General features: G+C 38.4%; 1 protein-coding gene across 1 annotated transcript in view; it reads left to right on the forward strand.

Annotated features, from left to right (window-relative positions):
* The window catches only part of C2H1orf141 (chromosome 2 C1orf141 homolog), a 232,878-nt gene that overhangs the window by 184,603 nt on the left and 25,546 nt on the right, over positions 1 to 22,729 (forward strand). The window contains exon 5 of the mRNA XM_037826951.1: positions 4,689 to 4,801. Within this exon, the coding sequence (XP_037682879.1) occupies positions 4,689 to 4,801 (113 nt within the window). The remainder of the gene's footprint in view (positions 1 to 4,688; positions 4,802 to 22,729) is intronic.

A 22,729-nucleotide genomic window follows, 5' to 3' on the forward strand; every position in this document is an offset into this window, starting at 1 on the left:
CTGCAAGTATTTATTGAGCACCTGCTTGGTTCTAGGCATAAAACAGCAACACTGAAATATATCCCTGCTGTTAAAGTTTAAAGGGGAATTCAGATAAGTGGACAGGTAAACATTAGTTGTTATGGAGAGCGTCAGAGAGGAATTCCTAACATGGGAAGATGGAGATCAGCAAATGCATCCAAGAGGAAGTGGGGCCTGGTGTGAGATCCAGATTGTTAGTGAAGAGATGGAAATTTAGCGGGAGTTGAAAGGGTAAAAGGAGTTCTAGGAAGACACAATAATATGAACAAACAGTCAACCAAGGCAAAAGGAAACCGGGCTCATTTGAGAAACCAAAAGTAGTTCAGTGTTGGTAGACCTCAACGGGGTATGGGAAAGTGAATGGTCAAAAATGAGGCCAGAGAGGTAAGTAAAAACCAGATAACAAAGGGCTTCATAAACCAGGTAAAGAACTTTGGACAGTCTCCCAAAGCAATGAGGAGCCACTGAAGGGTTGAAGTGGCATACTCAGATCTGCATTTTAGAAATTAAGTAGCAAAAGAGGTAGTTAAAAATTATGAGGGCCCCTTGGAGAACCTGACCTTTTTCTACAGTTCATAGAATTTCCAGAACCTGCATCTACCAGGAAGCAACCCATCTTGCAGTTGGTCCTTCTCTTTCCATACCAGAAAGATTGCTTAAAAAACAGAGGAAGGGGCAGAAAGCTTCTGTCCTCATATCAACAACGATGTGCTGGTTACATTAGTTATGCTGTATAGATTCAATTCCACCAAATTTGAGATGCAATGCCCAGTCTTATAAATTATTCTGCTAACAATTTAGTCATGATCCAAATCCACACCAATGCTAGTCAAACCTTATTCCTACACTAAGCCAAGACGACAGATCTCATTCACACAACTTTCAGTTTAGCCTAAACCTTGCATGATACTACTGCCACCTGAACCACAGACTTTTTGGTAACTGCAGGTTTCTTTTATTTTGACCTCTAGCCACTTGCTATTCCAAGTATGGTCTGACATTGCGCAGCATTAGTATCACCTGGAAGCATGTTTGCAAAGCAGAATCTGAATCCATCCCAGACCTTTGGGTCAGAAGATGCACGTAACAAATCCCCAGGTGACTCATGTAACTTGAGGGTGCATCAAAATCACCTGGAGGACTACTTAAAGCATGGATTACTGGGCCCCACCCTCAGAGTTTCTGATTTAGTAGGTTTGGGCTAGGGCCTAAGAATTTGTATTTCCAACAAGTTCCCGGGTGTGCTGACACTGCTGGTCTGGGGACCACCCCATGGGAGCAACTGCTGTAGGTTATATCCCAATCTAATTATGCTGTCCAATGGCAACATCTGTTCCCATGTTTTCCTGGGCTTCCTGAATACTATAGCAACTCTCACCCTGATGCTGTGATCAGCTAATAGGTGAAACTCACCCAGGTTTATTTGTAGCTGAGATTTGCTTTCAATTATAGTAGAAGTTTTCAACCCAGCTGCACATTGGTATCACCTGGAAAGCTTTCCAATAACTAGATTCTTATTTAATTAGTTTTGAGTGGGGTGTAGGCATCAATATTTTAAACAGATTTCCCAGATTATTCTTACATAAAGCTAGGACTGAGAACCACTGACTTGGAGTTGAAGCTTGAGTTTCATTTCGGTTACTCTTAGAGACATCTTTTCCATATCACTGTGAGCTCAAGATTTCATCATCTTCGTTAGACAATCACAACCGGTAAAGGTGATGGCCACACATACCAAAATTTGCTGGAAGGATTTTCCAAGGATTGCTTTCCTTATCAGCAGAGAGTTTTACAACTGTTCAACCTCTCTCAGTCTTCCGATTTCTCAAAAAGATTTCTTCCTGCAACTTTTCATAATTGGACCTTTGCAAAAAGAACCATATTCATTTTAACAAGTCCCTGGGACATAAATAATTTTAGAAAGAGAGACAATATGATTTTTCTATTACATAAGCATTCAGTACTAGATTATCATTTATTTTAAAAGAATTACAAAATTGTAGGAAATAGGAAACAAGGTAGGGGCAAGTAGACAAATTAGGACAATGTTTTTCTTTAGATTAACAGGGTTTCTCATTAAAACTATTTTTTTAAGCCACATTGAGATCTGTCAAAAGAATATTTCTTTTAGAAATATTTTTATGACAGAAGATAAACTTACATACAGAAAAAAATCACTAATTATGCATAGAGATTAGTCACAGCAAAGAGTGGGGTTTAATTGGCCAAATTCCTCCTTCCTCTAAATAGATATATTTTCATTAAAATCCACTGAAACAATTCATGTATTCAACAAAGATTTATTACATATATACTATGTTCTAGGTGCCAGGAATACAACTGTGAGCAAAATAGACAAAGACCCTGCTCTATTAGTTTTCATATTCTAGGATAAGGTAAGAAACAGATAATAAACTAAATAAATTAATATATAATATAAATCCCATAATGATAAATTTTATGAAGAAAAATATAGTAAATTAAAGCTATAAGATTGATAGGGATTACTATTTTAGATAGGGGAGACCAGAACAGGTCTTTCTGAAAAGGTAAAAATTTGAGTAGAGGCTTAATAAATGAAATAAGGGAGTAAACCATGTCAATACCTCAGGGAAGAGTATTATATGCAGAGGGGAAAGCAGGAGCCAAGACCTTAAGTATGAATTTAAATTCCTTTCTCTAAGCTCAACAGCCAGAAAATTCCCTCTGCTCCCAAGAGAGGTATGAGGGAGTAAAGGGGTGGGAGGCAGAAAGAGGCCTTGAGGGGTATTCACTGGAAGTTCCTTTGCTTAGAAACATGAGAATTGGAGGCAAATTTTATGCCTATCATTTCAGAAGTTTACATTTTATCTAAGTCTGATTGAAAACGGTTGAAAGGAAATGACAGTGACATTTACATTTTACAAATGTCACCATGGCTGCTTTGAGAACAGATACTGGGAGCAAGAGGGATAGCAGAGAGAACAGGTAGGAAAAGGCTGGAGAGGTAGAGAAGTAGTTCAGATGAGACACGAAGGGGCCTTGGGCTGGGATGGAAACAAAGCAAAAAGAAGTGAATCGATTTGGGATATATTTCAAAAAAAGACAGTGATTGTTGTTGCTGATGGATTGGGAGTGGAGAATGAGAGAAAAAGGAATTGAGGATGACTGCAAAGTTTTTGGCCCAAGCCTCTGGTTTGAAAGATCAGGAAGCCTGGGTGAAGAACATATTGGTTAAGGGGGTGGGATCAAGAATTTGATTTCAAACTCGGCAGGTGAACTCACTGCCCTCCCTGCTCCGTGGGATATGACTCCCAGGGGTGTAAATCTCCCTGACAAAATGGGACATGACTTCTGGGGAAGAGCCTGGACCTGGCATCGTGGGATTGAGGAAGCCTTTTTGATCAAAAATGGGAAGAGAAATGAAACAAAATAAAGTTTCAGTGGCTGAGAGATTTCAAATATAGTCAAGAGCTCATTTTAGAGATTATTTTTATGCATTATGTAGATATCCCTTTGTAGTTTTTAGTGTATTGGAATAGCTAGAAGGAAATACTTGAAACTGTTGAACTGCAACCCAGCAGTCTTGATTCTTGAAGACAATTGTGTAACTGTATAACTTACATGGTGTGACTGTGTGGTTGTGAAAACCCTGTGGCTCACACTCTCTTTATCCAGTGAATGGACAAATGAGTAGAAAAATGGGGACAAAAATTAAATGAATAATAAGGGAGCATGGGGAAAATGGGATGTTTGGGGTGTTTTTTTTTTTACTTATATTTTTATTCTATTTTTGTTTTTTGGGGGGTGTAATGAAAATGTTCAAAAACTGATTTTGGTGATCAGTGCACAACTACATGATAGTACTGTGAACAGTTGATTGTATACTGTCGATGATTGTATGGTATGTGAATAAATCTCAATAAAACTGAATTGAATAAAAGCAAACCAAAAAAGAATTTGGTTTCACATATGTTGTTTGTGATGCCTATAATACATCCAGATGCAGAAGTCATGTAGGCAGTTGGATATAGAAATCTGGAGCTCAGAGAAGGGGTTGGGATCTGAATTCTGGGTAACATTAGCCTTTAGAGAGTATTTAAAGGTATGGGACTATATGACATCAATTAATGTTGAATGTGTGAGGTCTGAGGTCTGAGTCACAGGTTGTTCCAGCATTTAAGAGTAAGAAATGCCATTAATTATATAATATCATCAACTTTCTTACATACCATCAATAACTAGACAAAGACTTTAGGGGAGAAAACTCCTGCTTGCAATAAATGCTGTGATTCTATCTGGCATAGTCTTCTGGTATCTGAATTTTCCCTAATTCCCTGTCTTACCACTTTTATTCAGGTTTGGCATAGTCTCCAAAATCTCATTTAACTAATTTCCAGCATATTTTTCTGAAAGCTTAATCAGCGGATGAACAATGTTCTCCTGGAGTGCCCTCAATTGATCACAGCAGCAAATTGTTCCTAACTACTTCAAATGATTATCACTACTATTTTAAGCTTTTGCTCAATCAGTCCTGATCTTTTATACTTTGTACTATAATAGTCCTAATACAACAACATCCAAATCTATGTAATAGGGACTTCACCACATTTCTCCAAATTTAGTTTTAGGATTAGTTTGTAAATTATCAGATTATTTTAATTTAGAGTAATTTTTATTTCTTCCAGGTATGTTTCTTTCCAAAGTGAGCCTGAACCTAGAAAGCGTCATTTTGAAAAGTCAAATTTAGGACCACACTTTGTTCCAACAAATAGAAAAAATCAAGAAACTAAGTCAACAGGTAATGCTTTGTGTAACATAATATTTATATGTCACCTGTGAGAGGTAATTAGTAATGGGTGTTTTTATTATTTATTTTATTATTTGATGTCTGTGGAAAGCATTTGCATGGAAGTGTATGACTTTTAACTATAGTGTGAAAGATTTCAGTGAGCTATAAAGAAATTCCTAGGAGGAAGGGATGTTACATATCAGAATGGACAGTTGGTAGAATGCACAAGAAGAAAACATTTTTATTTTGATAGTGTTTTTTGTTTTTTCTAGAAAGAAAATCTTTGAGTTCCCTGCCAGCTCAACCCTATGAGTTTCCTTGTTATTGTTAAAAAAAAAAAGAAAATCAAATGCAGACCTCTTCCTTAATAGAAATTTACTTTATAGGATGAGAAACCTAAGGATTCTGTGAGCTAGGAACCAGCATTATAGATCCTCAGAGGAAGTGTTTTATGTTGCCTTTGTTTTTCTCTTTCTGGCATTGCCAAACACCTACCCTCTTCTTTTATCTATACCACTTTAGTAGCTTGCCGACTGGTATTTCTTTTTCATTTTCATCCCCTTTCTAATCTGTTTCCTTCTTTTTTGTTAAGGCTTTTAAAGGTATGAAATAACATACATACCAAAAAGAACATAAAACATAAAAATGTACAATATGATAACCAGTTTCAAAGTAAACACCTATATAACCAAAAGAATAGATCCACTACTTGACTCTTTCCAAATCACTTCTCCCTTCCTTTCTGCTAGAGTAGCCACTATCCTGACTTCTGTGGTAATCACTTCCTTGCTTTTCTTTTTATCTTTACCATTTATATATGCATTCCTGAAAAATCTAGCTTAGTTTGCCTGTTATTTTTTAAACTTTATATAAATGTGATCATGCTGTATGTATTCACTTGTTTTACTTCTTTTTCTTAACATTGTCTTTGTGTGGAGGTATAGTTCTTCCATTTTCGTTGCTGTGAATGTTTTGTTGCATGAATATATCATAATATATTATCCATTTCACTGTTGAAATTTTGGGTTTCCAGTTTTTTGGCCATTACACTGCTGAAATGAACAATGAGTTGGCTGCACATGTGAGAAAGTTTCTTGAGAGGATATATCCAGGATTTCTGTTATTGGGTCATAGGGTATGCTTATCATCAACTATGAAGATAATGTCAAACTTTCCAAAATGTTTGTGTCAGTGTACACTGCCACTGGATTTGTGAGAATTCTTTTATTTCTGCTTTCTTATTAACACTTAAAATTGCCAGTTCTTAATTTGAATGGCATTTACATGGTATGTAATGGTATATCACTGTAGTTTAATTTGCATTTTTGTGATTACTAGTGAGGTTGAGAACTTCTTCATAAGACTGCTGAATTTACACTTTTGGAAAGAGCCCAAGTTTTAGCTCTTTTTAAATTTAGGTCGTTTGCCCTTCTGCCACTGATTTCTTTATATATTCTTTTTTTTAATTTTTATTTTGAAATGAATTCAAACTTACAGTAACACTTGCAAAAATAATACAAACCCCATACACAGAACTCCAGCATACCCCAACCCCCCTCCACCAATACCCAGATCTACGAAGTTAAATATTTTGTCACTTTACTATTTCTTTCTTTCCCTCCCTATCATCCATCATCCATTGCTCTGTCTTCTGAACATGTGAGAGCAAGTTGCACACATCCTTGTACAAATGATATAATTCACATACACATTTCCTATGAGCAAGAATATTCATTTACGTTATCACATTAGGTGTAGTTAAGAAGTTCAAGAGATTTAACATTGATATAAAGCTTACATTCTATATTTCATTTTTTTCTTGTGTCCCAATTGTGTCCTTTTGAGCTTTTTCTCTTTTATTCTTAGATCTCACCCAGGATCATCTATGGCATTTAATGATCATTATCTATTTAGACTGTCTTTTTTTTTTCAATTGTGGAAACATATTATACAGCATAAATCTTCCCATTCCAACCCCTTCAAAGCATTCCATTTAGTGGGATTAATCACATTCACAATGTTGCAATGCCATTACCTTCCCACCATCCATTACTAGAAATTTCCCTTCATCCCAAACAGAAACCCTACACTCATTTCTTATTAACTCCCCATTGCCCCTTCCCCCACTTCTCATAAGCCATGCTCTACTTTTCATCTCGATGATCATATTCTCTGATACTTTCTTTGTGTTTACCATGGGGCTTAAATTTAACATCTTAAGTCTATAGCAATCTTGTTTTCTTTGATACCAACTTAACTTCAATAGGACACATAAACTATATTCCTATACTCCTCCATTCCCCCATCTTTATGTAGTTCTTGTCAAAAATTACATATTTTACATTGAGTCAAAAACCACTGATTCATCGTTACAGTTTATGTATTTTAGATCCTGTAGGAAGTAAATAGTGGCATTACAAATCAAAAATACAGTAGTGTTGGTATTTATATTTACCATGTGATCTTTACTGGAAATCTTTATTTCTTCATGTGGTTTCAGTCAATTGTTTAGTATCCCTTCCTTTCAGCCTGCACAATTCCCTTTAGCATTTCTTATAGGACTGATCTACTGGGGATGAAGTCCCTCAGCTTTTGATTATCCAGGAATGTTTTCATCTCCCTCTCATTTTTACCCTCCAGGTGTTTGTGAATTTTCTAAGTCTCTGATGGTTATTGACTTCTATTTGTATTCCATTATGGTCAGAGAATGTGCTTTGAATAATTTCAATTCCTTAAAATTTATTGAGGCTTGTTTTGTGTCCCAGCCTATGGTCTATTCTGGAGAAAGTTTCGTGATCACTAGAGAAGAATGTGTATCCTGGTGATTTGGGATGTAATGTTCTATATATGTCTGTTAAATTTCTCTATATCTCTCTCTCTTTGTTTCTCTGTCGGTAGGGCTCCCTTTAGTATCTGAAGTAGGGCAGGTCTTTTTTTAACAAAATCTCTCAGCATTTGTTTGTCTGTGAAAAATGTAAGCTCTCCCTCAAATTTGAAGGAGAGTTTTGCTGGATAAAGTATTCTTGGTTGGAAATTTTTCTCTCCCAGAATTTTAAATATGTCATGCCACTGCCTTCTTGCCTCCATGGTGCCGCTGAGTAGTCATTACTTAGGCTTATGTTGTTTCCTTTGTATGTGGTGAATTGCTTTTCTCTTGCTGCTTTCAGAACTTGCTCCTTCTCTTCAGTATTTGAAAGTCTGATCAGAATATGTCTCAGAGTGGGTTTATTTGGATTTATTCTATTTGGTGTTCACTGGGCATCTATGCTTTCTGTATTTATATTGTGTAGAAGGTTTGGGAATTTTTCCCCAACAATTTCTTTGAATACTTTTTCTAGACCTTTACCCTTCTCTTCCCCTTCTGGGACACCAATGAGTCTTATATTTGGATGTTTTATTTGATCTATCATATCCCTGAGATCCATTTCAATTTTTTCAATTTTTTTCCCCATTCTTTCTTTTGTTCTTTCATTTCTGTTCTGTGCTCCTCGAGGAGTGAAATAAGTTAGACACATAAGGACAAATATTGCAGGTTCTCACTGATATGAACTAATTATAATATGTAAACTCATAGACACAAAATATAAGTTACCAGGATATAGGACGAGGCTAAAGAATAGGGAGCGGTTGCTTATTAGGAGGAGAATGTTCAACTAGGTTGAACTTAAGTGCTTGGAAATGGACAGAGCTGATGGTAGCAAGTTGTGAGAATGACTAACAGTGCTGAATGGTGTGTGAATGTGGTGGAAAGGGGAAGCTCAGAGTCATGTATGTCACCAGAAGGGAAGTTGGAGGTTAAAAGATGGGATTGTATGAAACAGTGGTTTACCTTAGTTCTAATCAAGTCCATTTCGTTCATATCTCTAATTGAAGTATTTTCTCTTTTTCTGCTCTTTAAACATTTGCTGTAGGGGTAATGCTGATGTTCATAGCTGCCGGACTCTGGCTCTGAGTCTCAGGTGTCACACAGATACCCGAACTTTACAGAGACTGACCAGCGCAGCATCTCAGAATTTAGAGTTAACCATTACAACTTATGAATAGATGTGACTGCTGTAAGAGCTTGCAACCTAGAAACCTTTACCATAAGCCTTCCCCTGATAATCTGTGCTCTCAGAATCAATTCTCAGAGTTTGCACATTATAGTTGGTCCATATTAGTGACGTGTTATAATGTTTGTTTTTTCGATTCTGGCTTATTTCACCCAACATACTGTGAGGTCCGTTCACCTAGATGCATACTTCATGACTTCATTTCTTCTTGCTGCAGCTCAGTATTCCATTGTGTGTATTCAGCACAGGTCGCCATTCCGTTTATCAGACGATGTACCCTTAGGCCACCAGCATCCATTGTGAATCACGAATATGGCTGCTGTAAACACCAGTGTGCAATGTCCACTCCTGATCTCAGTTCTTCCAAGTATATTCTCAATAACAGGGTTCCAAGTATCTCTGTTCTCAGTTCTTCCAAGTATATTCTCAATAACAGGGTTGCAAGACCATATGGCAAACCCAATGTTAGCTTCCTGTGGAACCATCATACTGCCCTCCAGCTGGGCTGTGCCATTTTACTTCCCTACCAATATGGAATAAGTACATCCCTCTCCCCACATTTTCTCCTGCACTTGTATCCCTCTATTTATTTTTTAACAGTTTTATTCACACACCATACAATCCACCCTAGGTAAACAATCAATGATTCCCAGTATAATCACGTAATTATGCATTTACAACCACAATATATGTGAGAACCTTTCCATTTCTTCCCCAAAGAAAAAGGAAAAGGAGGGGAAAAGAAGAAGAAAAATACAAAAAAAATAGAAGAAAAATAAAAATAAATTACAATGAAAAGGTGGAGGAGCAAAGATGGCAGATTAGGAGATACAGAGCAAAATACTTCTCCATGAAAAACACTAGATAATAGACAGAAAGTGCTCCAGAATATCAGTTCCAGGGTTGTACTGGCTGGACAAGGTCTGCTATATGCACAGTTACTGTGCACTAGATGAAACCGAGAGTCTGCATTTGGAAACGAGAGAGTGAGGCTGCTGGGGAAACAGCAGCCACGCCACCGTGGGGAGAAACCTGGGGTCAGTGTTTGGAGATGAATTAGTTTAAAAACCCCAAAAGCAGCTGCATTTCCAGCAGTGAGAGCCATGCAGACAAGCACAGTGGGGAGTGCCTTCCTCGCCCTGGGTACCTGCCTCTGTATCTGCCGTGGATGATAGCCTTTCACGCACCTGCAGCTAATTGTCCCAGAGCTATGAAAGCAGAGGTCCTTGGAAGTTGGAAATTTCCACAGCACATGCAGCCATCTTCTTAGTGGGCTGGGAACACCCCTGCATGGCATCCCAGCCAAGAGCTTCCCTTGGGGATTCCACTGGCGTATCGCATTGCATAGTCTTCCTCTGGGGAGACCCATGGAGTGCACGGCTTGAAGATGGGGGTCCCACCTGGAAGTCCCAAGGGCCCTACAATCCAGGGAATTGTGGGCCCATGGCGGAGAGAGACTGTGGGGAGTCTGAGCCAAAAGGTTGGACTTGTGCAACAGCTTTAAGTCTCCAGGAACATCTGGGAGATTTGAGTCTTAAAGCCACCTTCCCTCCCTAACTGCACAGGGCACACCCCCCACCTTCAGGGCTGGCTGCACCAACTGCACACAGAAATTTAGTGCACTGATTGGACCCCACAAGATTCGGACCCTCACTCGCCACGTAGACAAAGTTGGAGAGAACTGGCTTGAGGTAATAGGTGGCTGGGAGGCACCATCTGCTGGTAAGTCAGGGAAAGTGCACTCTGCCAAGCTGTAGCTCTGACAAATTATGGATAATTGTTGAAATAAGGCTGCATATCCTAAAAGAACCCTATCAAGATAAGCAAATGCCAAGAGGCCAAAAACAATAGAAAATTTTAATGTATATGAAGAAACCAGAAGATATGGATAACCCAAACCCAAACACCCAAATCAAAAAATTAGAGGAGATACAGTACTTGGAGCAATTAATCAAAGGAGTAATCACAAACAATAAGATCATGGCACAGGATGTAAAGGACATGAAGACCCTAGAAGAGCATAAAGAATAATTTGCACATGTTGGAAGCAATGGAGTTATTTTAGGATATTTGTTTTTTTCTTATTCCTTTGTTTTAGTTTTGTTTGAAACTTTTTTTTATTGTTTGTTGTTTAATTTTTTGATAAAGTTAAAAAAAATAAGAGTGTAAAAAAAACTAAATGAACAATGGGGGAGGAGGGGAATGGAATGCTTTGGATGTTCTTTTTTTTTAATTTAATTTTATTGAGATTGTTCATATACCATACAATTATCCAAAGATCCAAAGTGTACTATCAATTGCCGATGTTATCAACATGCAGCTGTGCATCCATCACCACAGTTAAATTTTTTTCAATTTTTAGAATATGTTCATTACTCCAGAAAAGAAAGACAAAAAAAGGAAACTCAAATCCTCCCATACCCCTAACAATCCCCCCTCCATTATTGACTCATAGTATTGGTATAGTACATTTGTTACTATTGATGGAAGAATGTTAAAATATTATTAACTGTAGTAAATAAGTTGCAATAGGTATATTTTATTCCCTATATGCCCCTCTATTATTAACTTCTAGTTATAGTGTCATACATTTGTTCTAGTTCATGAAAGAGATTTCTAATATTTGTCCAGTTAATCACAGATATTGTCCACCACAAGATTCACTGTTTCATACAATCCCATCTTTTAACCTCCAACTTTCCTTCTGGTGACATACATGACTCTGAGCTTCCCCTTTCCACCACATTCACACACCATTCAGCACTGTTAGTCATTCTCACAACTTGCTACCATCAGCTCTGTCCATTTCCAAGCACTTAAGTTCAACCTAGTTGAACATTCTCCTCCTAATAAGCAACCGCTCCCTATTCTTTAGCCTCGTCCTATACCCTGGTAACTTATATTTTGTGTCTATGAGTTTACATATTATAATTAGTTCATATCAGTGAGAACCTGCAATATTTGTCCTTATGTGTCTAACTTATTTCACTCAATATAGTGCCCTCAATATTTCTTCATCCACCTGTTTTGTTTATTTTTAAGATGGTTTTGTTCACATACCATACATTCCATCCTAAGTAAAGAATTTATGGTTCCCTGTACAGTCATGTATTTATGTATTCATCACCATCATCACTATCTATATAAGGACATCTCCATTTTTTCCAAAAAGCAGGAGGAAGAATCAAAGAAGGTAAAGAGACAAAAGAAAAAAAAAAACAAGAAAAGAAACAGAAAAAAAATGACAGCTAGGAAGCAACAAAAGGAAAGATAGAATTAAACTCAAGTAAAGAGTCAGAAAACATCACCAATGCCAGAAGTCCCATACCCTTCCCTTATGTCCCCCTCTTATATGCATTTAGCTTTGGTATATTGCCTTTGTTACATTAAAGGAAGCATAATACAATGTTTCTGTTAATTATAGTCTCTAGTTTGCATTGATTGCATTTTCCCCCCAATACCACCCTATTTTTAACACCCTGCAATGGTGACATTCATTTGTTCTCCCTCATGTAAAAGACATATTTGTACATTTTATCACAATTGTTGAGCACTCTAGGTTTCACTGAGCTATACAGTCCCAGTCTTTATCTTTCCTCTTTCCTTCTAGTGACCCACATGCTCCTAAGCTTCCTCTTTCAACCATACTCACAGTCATCTTTGTTTGGTGTACTTACATTGCTGTGCTACCATTTCGCAAAATTGTGCTCCAAACCTCTCACTCCTGTCTTTTCCTATCTGTCTGTAGTGCTCCCTTAAGTATTTCCTGTAGTGCAGGTATCTTGTTCACAAACTCTGTCATTGTCTGTTTGTCAGAGAATATTTTAAACTCTCCCTCATATTTGAAGGACAGTTTTGCCAGATATAAGATTCTTGGTTGGTGGTTTTTCTCTTTCAGTATCTTAAATATATCAGACCACTTCCTTCTTGCCTCCATGGTTTCCCCTGAGAAATCTGCACATAGTCTTATCAAGCTTCCTTTGTATGTGATGGATTGCTTTTCTCTTGCTGCTTTCAGCATTCTCTCTTTGTCTTTGGTGTTTGATAATCTGATTATTAAGTGTCTTGGTGTAGGCCTATTCAGATCTATTCTTCTTGGGGTATGCTGCACTTCTTAGATCTGTAATTTCATGTCTTTCATAAGAGATGGGAAATTTTCATTGATTATTTCTTCTATTATTGCTTCTGCCCCTTTTCCCTTCTCTTCTCCTTCTGGGACACCAATGACACATACATTTATGCACTTCATGTTGTTATTCAATTGCCTGAAATGTTGCTCACATATTTCCATTCTTTTCCCTATGTGTTCTTTTGTGTGTAGGATTTCAGGTGCCTTGTTCTCCAGTTTCTGTTTTCTTCTGCCTCTTGAGATCTGCTGTTGTATGTCTCCATTGTGTTTTTCATCTCTTGTGTGGTGCCTTTCATAGCTATGGATGCTTTTTCAATCTATGGATGTTATGCCATCCATAGATTCTGCCAGTTGTTTTTTTAAACTTTTGATTTCTGCCTTATGTTTGCTCAGTTTTTTCTTTATATCCTTCATCTCCTTTGCCATATCTTCTCTAAACTTGTTGAATTGATTTAGCATTAGTTGTTTCAATTCCTGTATCTCAGTTGAAGTGTAAATGTGTTCCTTTGACTGGGCCATATCATCATTTTTCCTAGTGTAGATTGTAGTTTTCTGTTGTCTAGGCATCTGGTTTCCTTGGTTACCCTAGTCAGAATTTCCCAGACCAGAATGAGTTCATGTTTCAGAATGGGGTTATATTCAGGGTGTATCTTAGAAGAATGACAGACTTTTTTGTGAGGTTTCCAGTCACTGTGCTTATCCTAACCTGACCAGCAGGTGGTGCCTGTCACTCTGTCGTACCCGACTGGTATAAGGAAATGTGGCCCCTTAAGTTTCTGTTTTGACTGTTTTCCCCCAGGCTCTGGGGTCTGATTCTGAACAGGAAACTGGGCCCCCCCTCCTTACTCTTAGGGAAGATAAACCTCCTAGGGAGTTATCATCTGCACTCGAATGGTCTCTCTGACTCTGTTATCTCCACCCCTGTCTGGGTCAGAGCACTGCAAACTGAAAATGGCTGCAGTTCTCTCCTCTGAGCCCCTCAGGTTGAGAGAGAGAAAAAGGGACAGAAAGCCCCCCTTTACAGCCAGTACATGGCTCCCCAGTTTCACTCATTAGCCAGAGATAGCACCTGGTCTTCTGGGCTCCCCCTCCCAGGACAGAGAAGCCTCTGGCTCTTTAAGGTCAGTCATTATTAAAAGCCTCTGTCTGCTTGTTGAAGGTTTGTAACTTGTATTCAGCAGCCTACATTTGTTAATTAAAACCCCAGTTGGAGCTCAGCTTAGCTATATTCACTTGCTTGGAGAGTGCTGCTAGTTTCTACTAGAGTGAGGTTTTTCAGCTCTGCCTTCTGTGGGGGGAGGGGGATCCAGACACAGTTCCTCAGTTTTTACTTACAGATTTTATGCTGCAATCTCAGGCATTCCTCCCAATCCAGGTTGGTGTATAATGTGTGGACAGTCATGGTTGTCCCCCAGCAGTTATTCCAAATTATTTACTAGCTGTTCCTGGTTGTTCTTTAGTTGTTTCAGGGGACTAACTAAATTCCACTCCTCTCTGTGCCATCATCTTGCCCCTTCCTGGGTGTTCTTTTTTATTCTAATTTTTATTTTATTGTTTGGAGTAATGAAAATGTTCAAAGATGGATTGTGGTGATCAGTGCACAACTATGAACAACTGATCATATCCTTTGAAGGACTGTATGTTATGTGAATACATATCAATAATATTGCATTTAAAAAAAATACAATGAAAAGATCAGACAACATCACCACCAAGATGAATCCCGTATCACTCTCCTATATCCCACTCTTATAGACATTTAGCTTTGGTACAATGCCTTAGTTACAATTAGTGGAAGCATCTTACCATGTTACTGTTAACTATAGACTCAAGTTGGCACTGATTGTATTTTTTCCCCTATACCATCCAATTTTCAACACCCTGCAATGTTGACATTTGTTCTAGTTTGCTAATGCTGTTGGAATGCTAAACACCAGAGATGGACTGGCTTTTATACAGGGGGGGGTTTATTTGGTTACAGAGTAACAGTCTTAAGGCCATAAAGTGTCCAAGGTAATGCATCAACAATCAGGTACCTTCACTGGAGGATGACCAATGGCATCCAGAAAACCTCTGTTAGCTGGGAAGGCATGTGGCCGGCATCTGCTCCAAGTTCTGGTTTCAAAATGGCTTTCTCCCAGGATGTTCCTCTCTAGGCTGCAGTTCCTCAAAAATGTCACTCTTAGTTGCTCTTGGGGTATTTGTCCTTTCTCAGCTTCAGAGCAAGAGTCTGCTTTCAATGGCCGTCTTCAAACTGTCTCTCATCTGCAGCTCCTGTGCTTTCTTCAAAGCATCCCTCTTGGCTGTAGTTCCTCTTCTAAACATCACTCACAGCTTCACTGAGTTCCCTCTGTTTGTCAGCCCATTTATATGGCTCCACTGATCAAGACCCACCCTGAATGGGTGGGGCCATGCCTCCATGGAAATTATCCAATTAGAGTCATCACCCACAGTTGGGTGGGGCACATTTCATGGAAACACTCAAAGAATTACAATCAAATTAACACTGATAACATCTGCCCACACAAGATTACATCAAAGATAATGGCATTTGGGGGACACAATATATTCAAACTGGCACATTCCACCCCCTGGACCCCAAAAGACATTATCTTTCCATATACAAAATACATTCATCCCACAACAATATCACAGAAACTTAAATCATTTCAGTAACAATAGTTAAGTACAGGATTCCATCAAAATCAATTATAGGTGTGGTCAGTCCTAAGGCATAATTTTCCTTTAGCTGTGGATCTGTGAACTTAGAACAATTTATGTGCCTCCAATATACAAAGGAGGGACATTCATAGGATAAACATTCCCATTACCATAAGGAGAAACAGTAAGGAAAACAGGGTTCACGGGACCAAAACAGTCCCTAAAACCTGCAGGACAAACTCCATTAGATTTCAAAGTCCAAGAGTCATTAACAGAACGATGTTGCCTCCTTGGGGCTTGAGAGAGCAGGAGTCTAACCCTTCCTAAGGGCCTTTGTGGCAGCCCTTTCCTCTCCAAATGCTTGGGTGAGTGCTCCAACATATCCACACATTGGGGAGACCACCTTCTTGGCCCCACCCTCCTCAAACATCGGGGCAGCTCCCGGATTCCCTTCCATCTCCGGGGCACATGCTCAACCCCTTCAGAACAGTGTGGTGGCAGCCAGGCTGTCCAATTCCCTGGGAATGTGCTCCACCCTCTTTGGGGCTTGGGGTGGCAGAACATTTACTGAGCATCGAGGCAGAAGGCCCGCCCTCGACCTCCAGGACAAACTCACCCTTTCCATGCATGTGGGCTGCTCCACTCTCCCAGCCAGAGACCTCTTGACTCCAGACCTCAACCTCCATGGCTCTGTGTTTGAAGAAATTTTTCCTTCAGTTTGTTCCTTGTCTGTCCCCTCCAGTTCAGGCTGGCAGTGGCTCCGTCTATAAAGATCTCGCAAAATTCTGTTGGCTTCGCATGAGGCACACAGAGGTCAAAGCTGTCAGACAATAGGACTTTCCACAAATCCTTTCTGCTTTATTCCTTTTCCAATCTTGGCTTGTACTGAAATGGTGGCTGGGTTCCATATTTGGTTACATCCTCACATTGGGCTGTAGCTTCTGGGATTCCATCCCCTGGAAGCCTGTAATTTTCCAAGCCATCAGCTTCTGGTTTCTTTGAACTGAAGAGTTCAGTTCTAAGTTTCTCTCTCTCTGCTCGCATTTTACTATAAGCTGCAAGGAGAAGCCAGGGTACATCCTTCACACGTAGTCTGGAGATCTCCTCAGCTAAGTATTCCAGGTTGTCATTTTCAAATTCTTCCTTACATCTGACACCAGGACACAATTTTGCCAAATTCTCTGCCACTTTAAAAAAAGGATCACCTTCCTTCCAGTTGGCAATGACACATTCATCATTTCTGTTCAAAGCCTCACCAGAAGTATCTTTAGAGTCCATATTTCCACAGTGTCTTCAAAGCAGTTTAGGCCTTTTCTATCAAGCTCCTCACAATTCTTCCAGAATCCTCCCCTTATCCATTTAAAAAGCCATTCCAACATGTTTGGTATTTGCAAACACAGCAGCACCAGCACCCCACTTCTGTGGTACCAAAATCTGTTCTAGTTTGCTAATGCTGCTGGAATGCAAAACACCAGAGATGGATTGGCTTTTATAAAGGGGGGGTTATTTGGTTACAGAGTAACAGTCTTAGGGCCATAAAGTGTCCAAGGTAATGCATCAACAATCAGGTACATTCACTGGAGGATGGCCAATGGCATCCAGAAAACCTCTGTTAGCTGGGAAGGCATGTGGCTGGCGTCTGCTCAAAGTTCTGGTTTCAAAATGGCTTTCTCCCAGGATGTTCCTCTCTAGGCTGCAGTTCCTCAAAAATGTCACTCTTAGTTGTACTTGGGGTATTTGTCCTCTCTCGGCTTCTCCAGACCAAGAGTCTGCTTTCAACGGCCGTCTTCAAACTGTCTCTCATCTGCAGCTCCTGTGCTTTCTTCAAAGCGTCCCTCTTGGCTGTAGTTCCTCTTCTAAACATCACTCACAGCTGCACTGAGTTCCCTCTGTTTGTCAGCCCATTTATATGGCTCCACTGATCAAGACCCACCCTGAATGGGTGGGGCGATGCCTCCATGGAAATATCTAATCAGACTGGCACAACATTCATTTGTTCTCCCTCATGTAAAACCATTCTTTTATTAGTACATTTAATCAACATCATTGACCACTCTAGTTTTCGCTAAGTTATACAATCCCAATTTTTATCTCCTGTCTTACTGTCTGGTGTCGTACCTGCCCTTAGCCTTCTTTTTTCAACCATACTAACACTCATCTTTGTTCAGAGTACTTACAATATTGTGTTACTGTCACACACTATTATGCTATCCATTCCATTTCTGAGTCCACACAGTCAATCCTGTTGGGCCTTCTTTACTCTTTTAGCATCGAATGCCTGATCTCTAACCTCTTTCTGTCTCCCGATAACCTGTGTTCTCTCTCTCAAATTTCACTCATCAATGTTAGTCCATATTAGTGAGACCACACAGTATCCTTCCTTTTGTTTCTGGCTATTTTCACTCAACATAATGTCTACTGTATACCATTTTGTCTTTTGGATTTTAGATGTCATATCTCATTTTATTTTTATTTTTTCCTCTCTTTTTCATTTTACCCTTAGTGATAGTCTTCATTTCTACACTCTTTTCCAAACTTCTCTCTTCTGTCTTTTCCTATCTGCCTGTAGTGCTCCCTTTAGTATTTCCTGTAAAACAGGTACCTTGTTATTAAACTCTCTCATTGTCTGTCTGAAAATATTTTAAACTGTCCCTCATTTTTGAAGGACAGCTTTGCCAGATATAAAATCCTTGGTTGGTGGTTTTTCTCTTTCAGTATGTTAAATATATCATATCACTACCTTCTCTCCTCCATGGTTTCTACTGAGAAATCTGCACATAGTCTTATCGAGCTTCCCTTGTATGTGATGGATCACTTTTCTTTTGCTGCTTTTGGAATTCTCTCTGTGTCTTTGGCATTTGATAATCTTATTGTTAAGTGTCTTGGCATACATATATTCAGATCTATTCTGTTTGGGGTACACTGCACTTCTTAGATCTGTAATTTTAAGTCTTTTGTAAGAGATAGGAAATTTTTCAGTGATTAATTTCCTCCATTATTGTTTCTGCCTTTTTTCCCTTCTCTTCTCCTTCTGGGACACCCATGACATATACATTCATACAGTTCATGTTGTTGTTCAGTTCCCTGAGACCCTGCTCATATTTTTCCATTCTTTTCCCTATCTATTCTTTTGTGTGTGTAGGATTTCAGATGTCTTGTCCTCCAGTTCATGATTCTTTTCTTCTGCCTCTTCAAATCTCCTGTTGTACATCTCCATTGTGTTTTTCATCTCTTCTGTTGTGCCTTTCATTTCCATAAGTTCTGCCAATTTTTTTCAAACTTTTGAATTCTTCCTTATGTTTGCCCAATGTCTTCTTTATATCCTTCATCTATTTTGCCATGTCTTCCCTCACCTCATGGATTTGATTTTTGAATTGATTTAGAAGATTTGTTTGATTAATAATTAGCTGTTTCAATTGTTGTATTTCAGTGGAAGTGTAAGTTTGTTTCTTTGACTGGGCCATAACTTTGTTTTTCCTAATGTGACTCATAATTTTTTGTTATCTAGACATCTGGTTTCCTTGATTACGCCAGTCAGACTTTCGCAGACCAGACAGTTCCATTTCTCAGGAGGAGGATGTATTAAGTGTCAGGTTTCCCTGAGGGTGAGAACCAGCAGGTGTCAGACTTTCCTGTGAGGCCTCTAGACTCTGTGCTTTTCCTATACTGCCCAGCAGGTGGCACTTGCCAGCCCGCAGCTCCGCACTGGTGCAAAGAGGTGCAGCCCCTTTAATTCTCAGCGGACCCTGTACTGGCCAGTGGCTGAGGGTGTCAGAAGCCAAGCTTAAGTTGTTTCTGGTTTTTGTGCCCCCTGCCCCAAGCCCTGGGGTCTGAATTCTCTGAGGGAGGGCAGCTCTCTTTTCCTTAGGGAAGAGATATATCCTTTAGTGAGTTATCTCGTACACTTGAATTCCTCCTTTGTCTCTGACTCTCTTAACCCCACCCTTGCCTGGGTCAGTGCTGACAACTGAAAATGCCTGAGGCTTTCCCTAATAAACTACTTAGAATGGGAGAGAAAAAAAGAAAAAGAGAGAAAGCCCCTTTTTAGAGCCAGCCCCCTGCCCCTCAGTTTCACTGGTTGAGTGGTATTGGTACCCGGTTCTCTGTGCTCCTTTTCTTGGGACACAGCCATTTTCCAGTATTCTGATCTCACCTGTCTCCAAAAGCCTCTGTTTTATTTATTTATTTGTTTTTCCATCAGCCTTGCCTCCTCTCGGCCGGAGTGACCTTGGTGTACTTTTCTGCTTGCTTGGGGTTTACCTGTGCTTGTAGCTTGTATTCAGTAGTCCAAATTTGTTAATTAAAACTGCAATTGTAGCTTGGTAAAGTTACTTTCCCTCCCTCTGGGTAGCCTGCTTCTTTTTCCCACAGTGAAGTTTTCTAACTTAGCCTACTGTGCCAGTGGGGTGGGGCACCAGCTCCACAGTTTGGAGTGCTTTACTTACAGTTCTATGCTGTGATCTTAGCCATTCCACTCATTCCAGGTTGGTGTATGATGTGTGTCCTGTCATGGATGTCTCCCAACAGTTGTTCCAGACTATTTACTAGTTGTTTCTCACTATTTATTAATTGCTCTAGGGGACTAACTAAATTCCACACCTCTCTCTGCTGCTGTCTTGCCTATGGTGTCATTTTGATGAACAGAAATTATTTCACTTTAATGAAGTCAAATATATCAAAGCTTTCACATGATTAATATCTTTTGTACCATGTTTAAGAAATTTTTCCCCACCCTGAGGTCATGAAGAGATTCTCTTATTAATCTTTTAAAAGATTTTAGTTCTTCCTTTTACAGGTTTAAAATCTACCTGGAATTAATTTTTGATTATTTTAGGGGTATAATTTAATGTTTTTATGTGGATATGCAGTTGTCTCAGCACATTATTAAAAAAGGATATTCTTTCCTAATGTTCTGGGCTTCTTGTTATGTTCCATGAGACTGTTTGTCTATTTTTGCACCAAACCCACAAAATCATTAATTGCAATAGCTTAAAATAAACCTTGATAGGCAATAGAGCAAGTCTTCCCACTTTATTTTTCAAGAGTATCATGGCTATTTTTTAATCAATTTTATTTCCATTTCCGAAACAGGTGGCTAATTTTCACCAAAAGCAATACGAAACAAAACAAAAAGCCCTTTGGGATTGCATTGAATGTACAGATTAATTTGGTGAGGATTAACATCTTTACAATATTGGATCTTTCAATCATGAACATGTTGCATCTCTCCATTATTAGGTATTCTTTCATGACAGTCAATAAAGTTTTATAATTTTCTCTATGGAGGTCTTGCACATCTCTCATTAATTTATTCTTCTTTTGTTAGTGGCAATTGGATTTTAATATATCTTCAAATCAGTATGAATTTGTGTATATATTTACACAAATATATATCAGTCTATAATCCATTCAATCATTTTCAGTTTAGACTTCTGTAGGAGTAGGTTTCTGAGACTCCAAGGTGACTACTTTAGTCAGAGGTGGTGCTTCAGGTTTTCGGGTGCAGTTGTGTTCCTCGACAGCGAGGTCTTTTCTGTAGTGCCGGTGTCCTGGGAAAGTTCCACAGGCAACAAGCAGCCTCTGTCCTTTTCTAGCTGCTTTATGTGTTTTGATGCTAGTTTAAATAGTATGTTTAAAATATAAATGTGCTATATACATATTTGTAAATATTTCCAGCTCGTATATAGAAATATAATGAATTTTTCTGTACTGATTATATAGCCAGTAGCCTTGCTAAATTTGCTTATTCATTCTATCAGTTATCTGCAGATTCTTTAAAATTTTCCACATGGAGTCATGTCAACTGAGAATAATGATCATTTTGTTTCTTCTTTCCTAGTCCTTACACATGTTTGTTGCCCCCCCCCCCCCCAAACACATACATACACTGCTTGTATTACTGTGCAGGCTAACACCTGTAGAATAGAAGGACATTGTTGATTAAAAGTAGTGATAGTGGGCATTCCCCTCATATTCCTGTTATCATAGGGAAAACTTTCAATATTTTACTACTAAATATAATGTTCTAGGTATTTTATAGATTCTCTTTATCAGATTAAAGGAGTTCTCTTTTATGCCTAACTTGCTAAAAGTGTTTTTTAATCAAGAATGGATATTGAACTTCATCAAATGTCTTTTCTGAACCTATTGAGATCCTTATATGATTTTCTTCTTTTAATCTGTTAATGTGGTAAATTATACTGATTAATTATCAAATCTTAAACCAATTTTTCATTTTCCAACCCAGCTTGCTCATGATGTATTAAACTTTTCATGAGTTTCTTGACTCCATTTGCTAACGTTTTATTTAAAATAGTTAAAGCTAAGTTCACAAGTGAGATTGGCTTACAATTTTTCTTTCTCATCCTGTCCATGACATGCTTTGGATTCAAATCAGAATAGCTTCATTTAATAATCTGAAAAGAATGCCCTCTTTTCTATTCCTTGGAAGAGTTGTGTCAGACTGGAGTTATTTCTTCCCTGACTGTTAGATGGAATTTGCAGTGTAAGCCATCTGGGTTGTCTTTATGGAGGAGTTTATTATTATTATTACTGTTAACAATTCAGTTGCTTTAATGACTATAAAAGTGCTCAGGTTTTCTAATTCTTCTTGAGGTAATTTTCATAAATTATATTTAATTTAAATAAATTTCATTTAAATTATCAAATTTATTGGCATAAATTTGTTCCTAATATCCTCTGATCATTTTAATGTCTTTAGGAATCATAGTGAGGTTCCCTTTTCCTGTTTCTGATATTAGTTATTTATTGTCTTTCTCTCTCTTTACCTCCTTTTCCACACTCCTCATTTTGTTTTGATTCCCTGGAACTTTATCAATTTTATTGATCTTTTTAAAGAATAAAATTTTGGCTTTCATGATCTTTCTATTTATTTTCTATTTCAATGATTTATTTTTATTATTTCCTTCCTTCTACTTTCTTTGGGTTCGTTTTGCTGTTATTTTAATTAGCTCATTAATTTTGTCTTTCTTCTTTTCTAATATATGCATTTAGGTAAAGTTTTCCTTCAAATTCTTCTTTTGATAAATTTCAGAAATTTTAAATTATGTATTTTCCTTTATTTCACTTCAAAAT

This window comes from Choloepus didactylus, chromosome 2, assembly GCF_015220235.1.
Source record: "Choloepus didactylus isolate mChoDid1 chromosome 2, mChoDid1.pri, whole genome shotgun sequence".
NCBI lineage: Eukaryota > Metazoa > Chordata > Mammalia > Pilosa > Megalonychidae > Choloepus > Choloepus didactylus.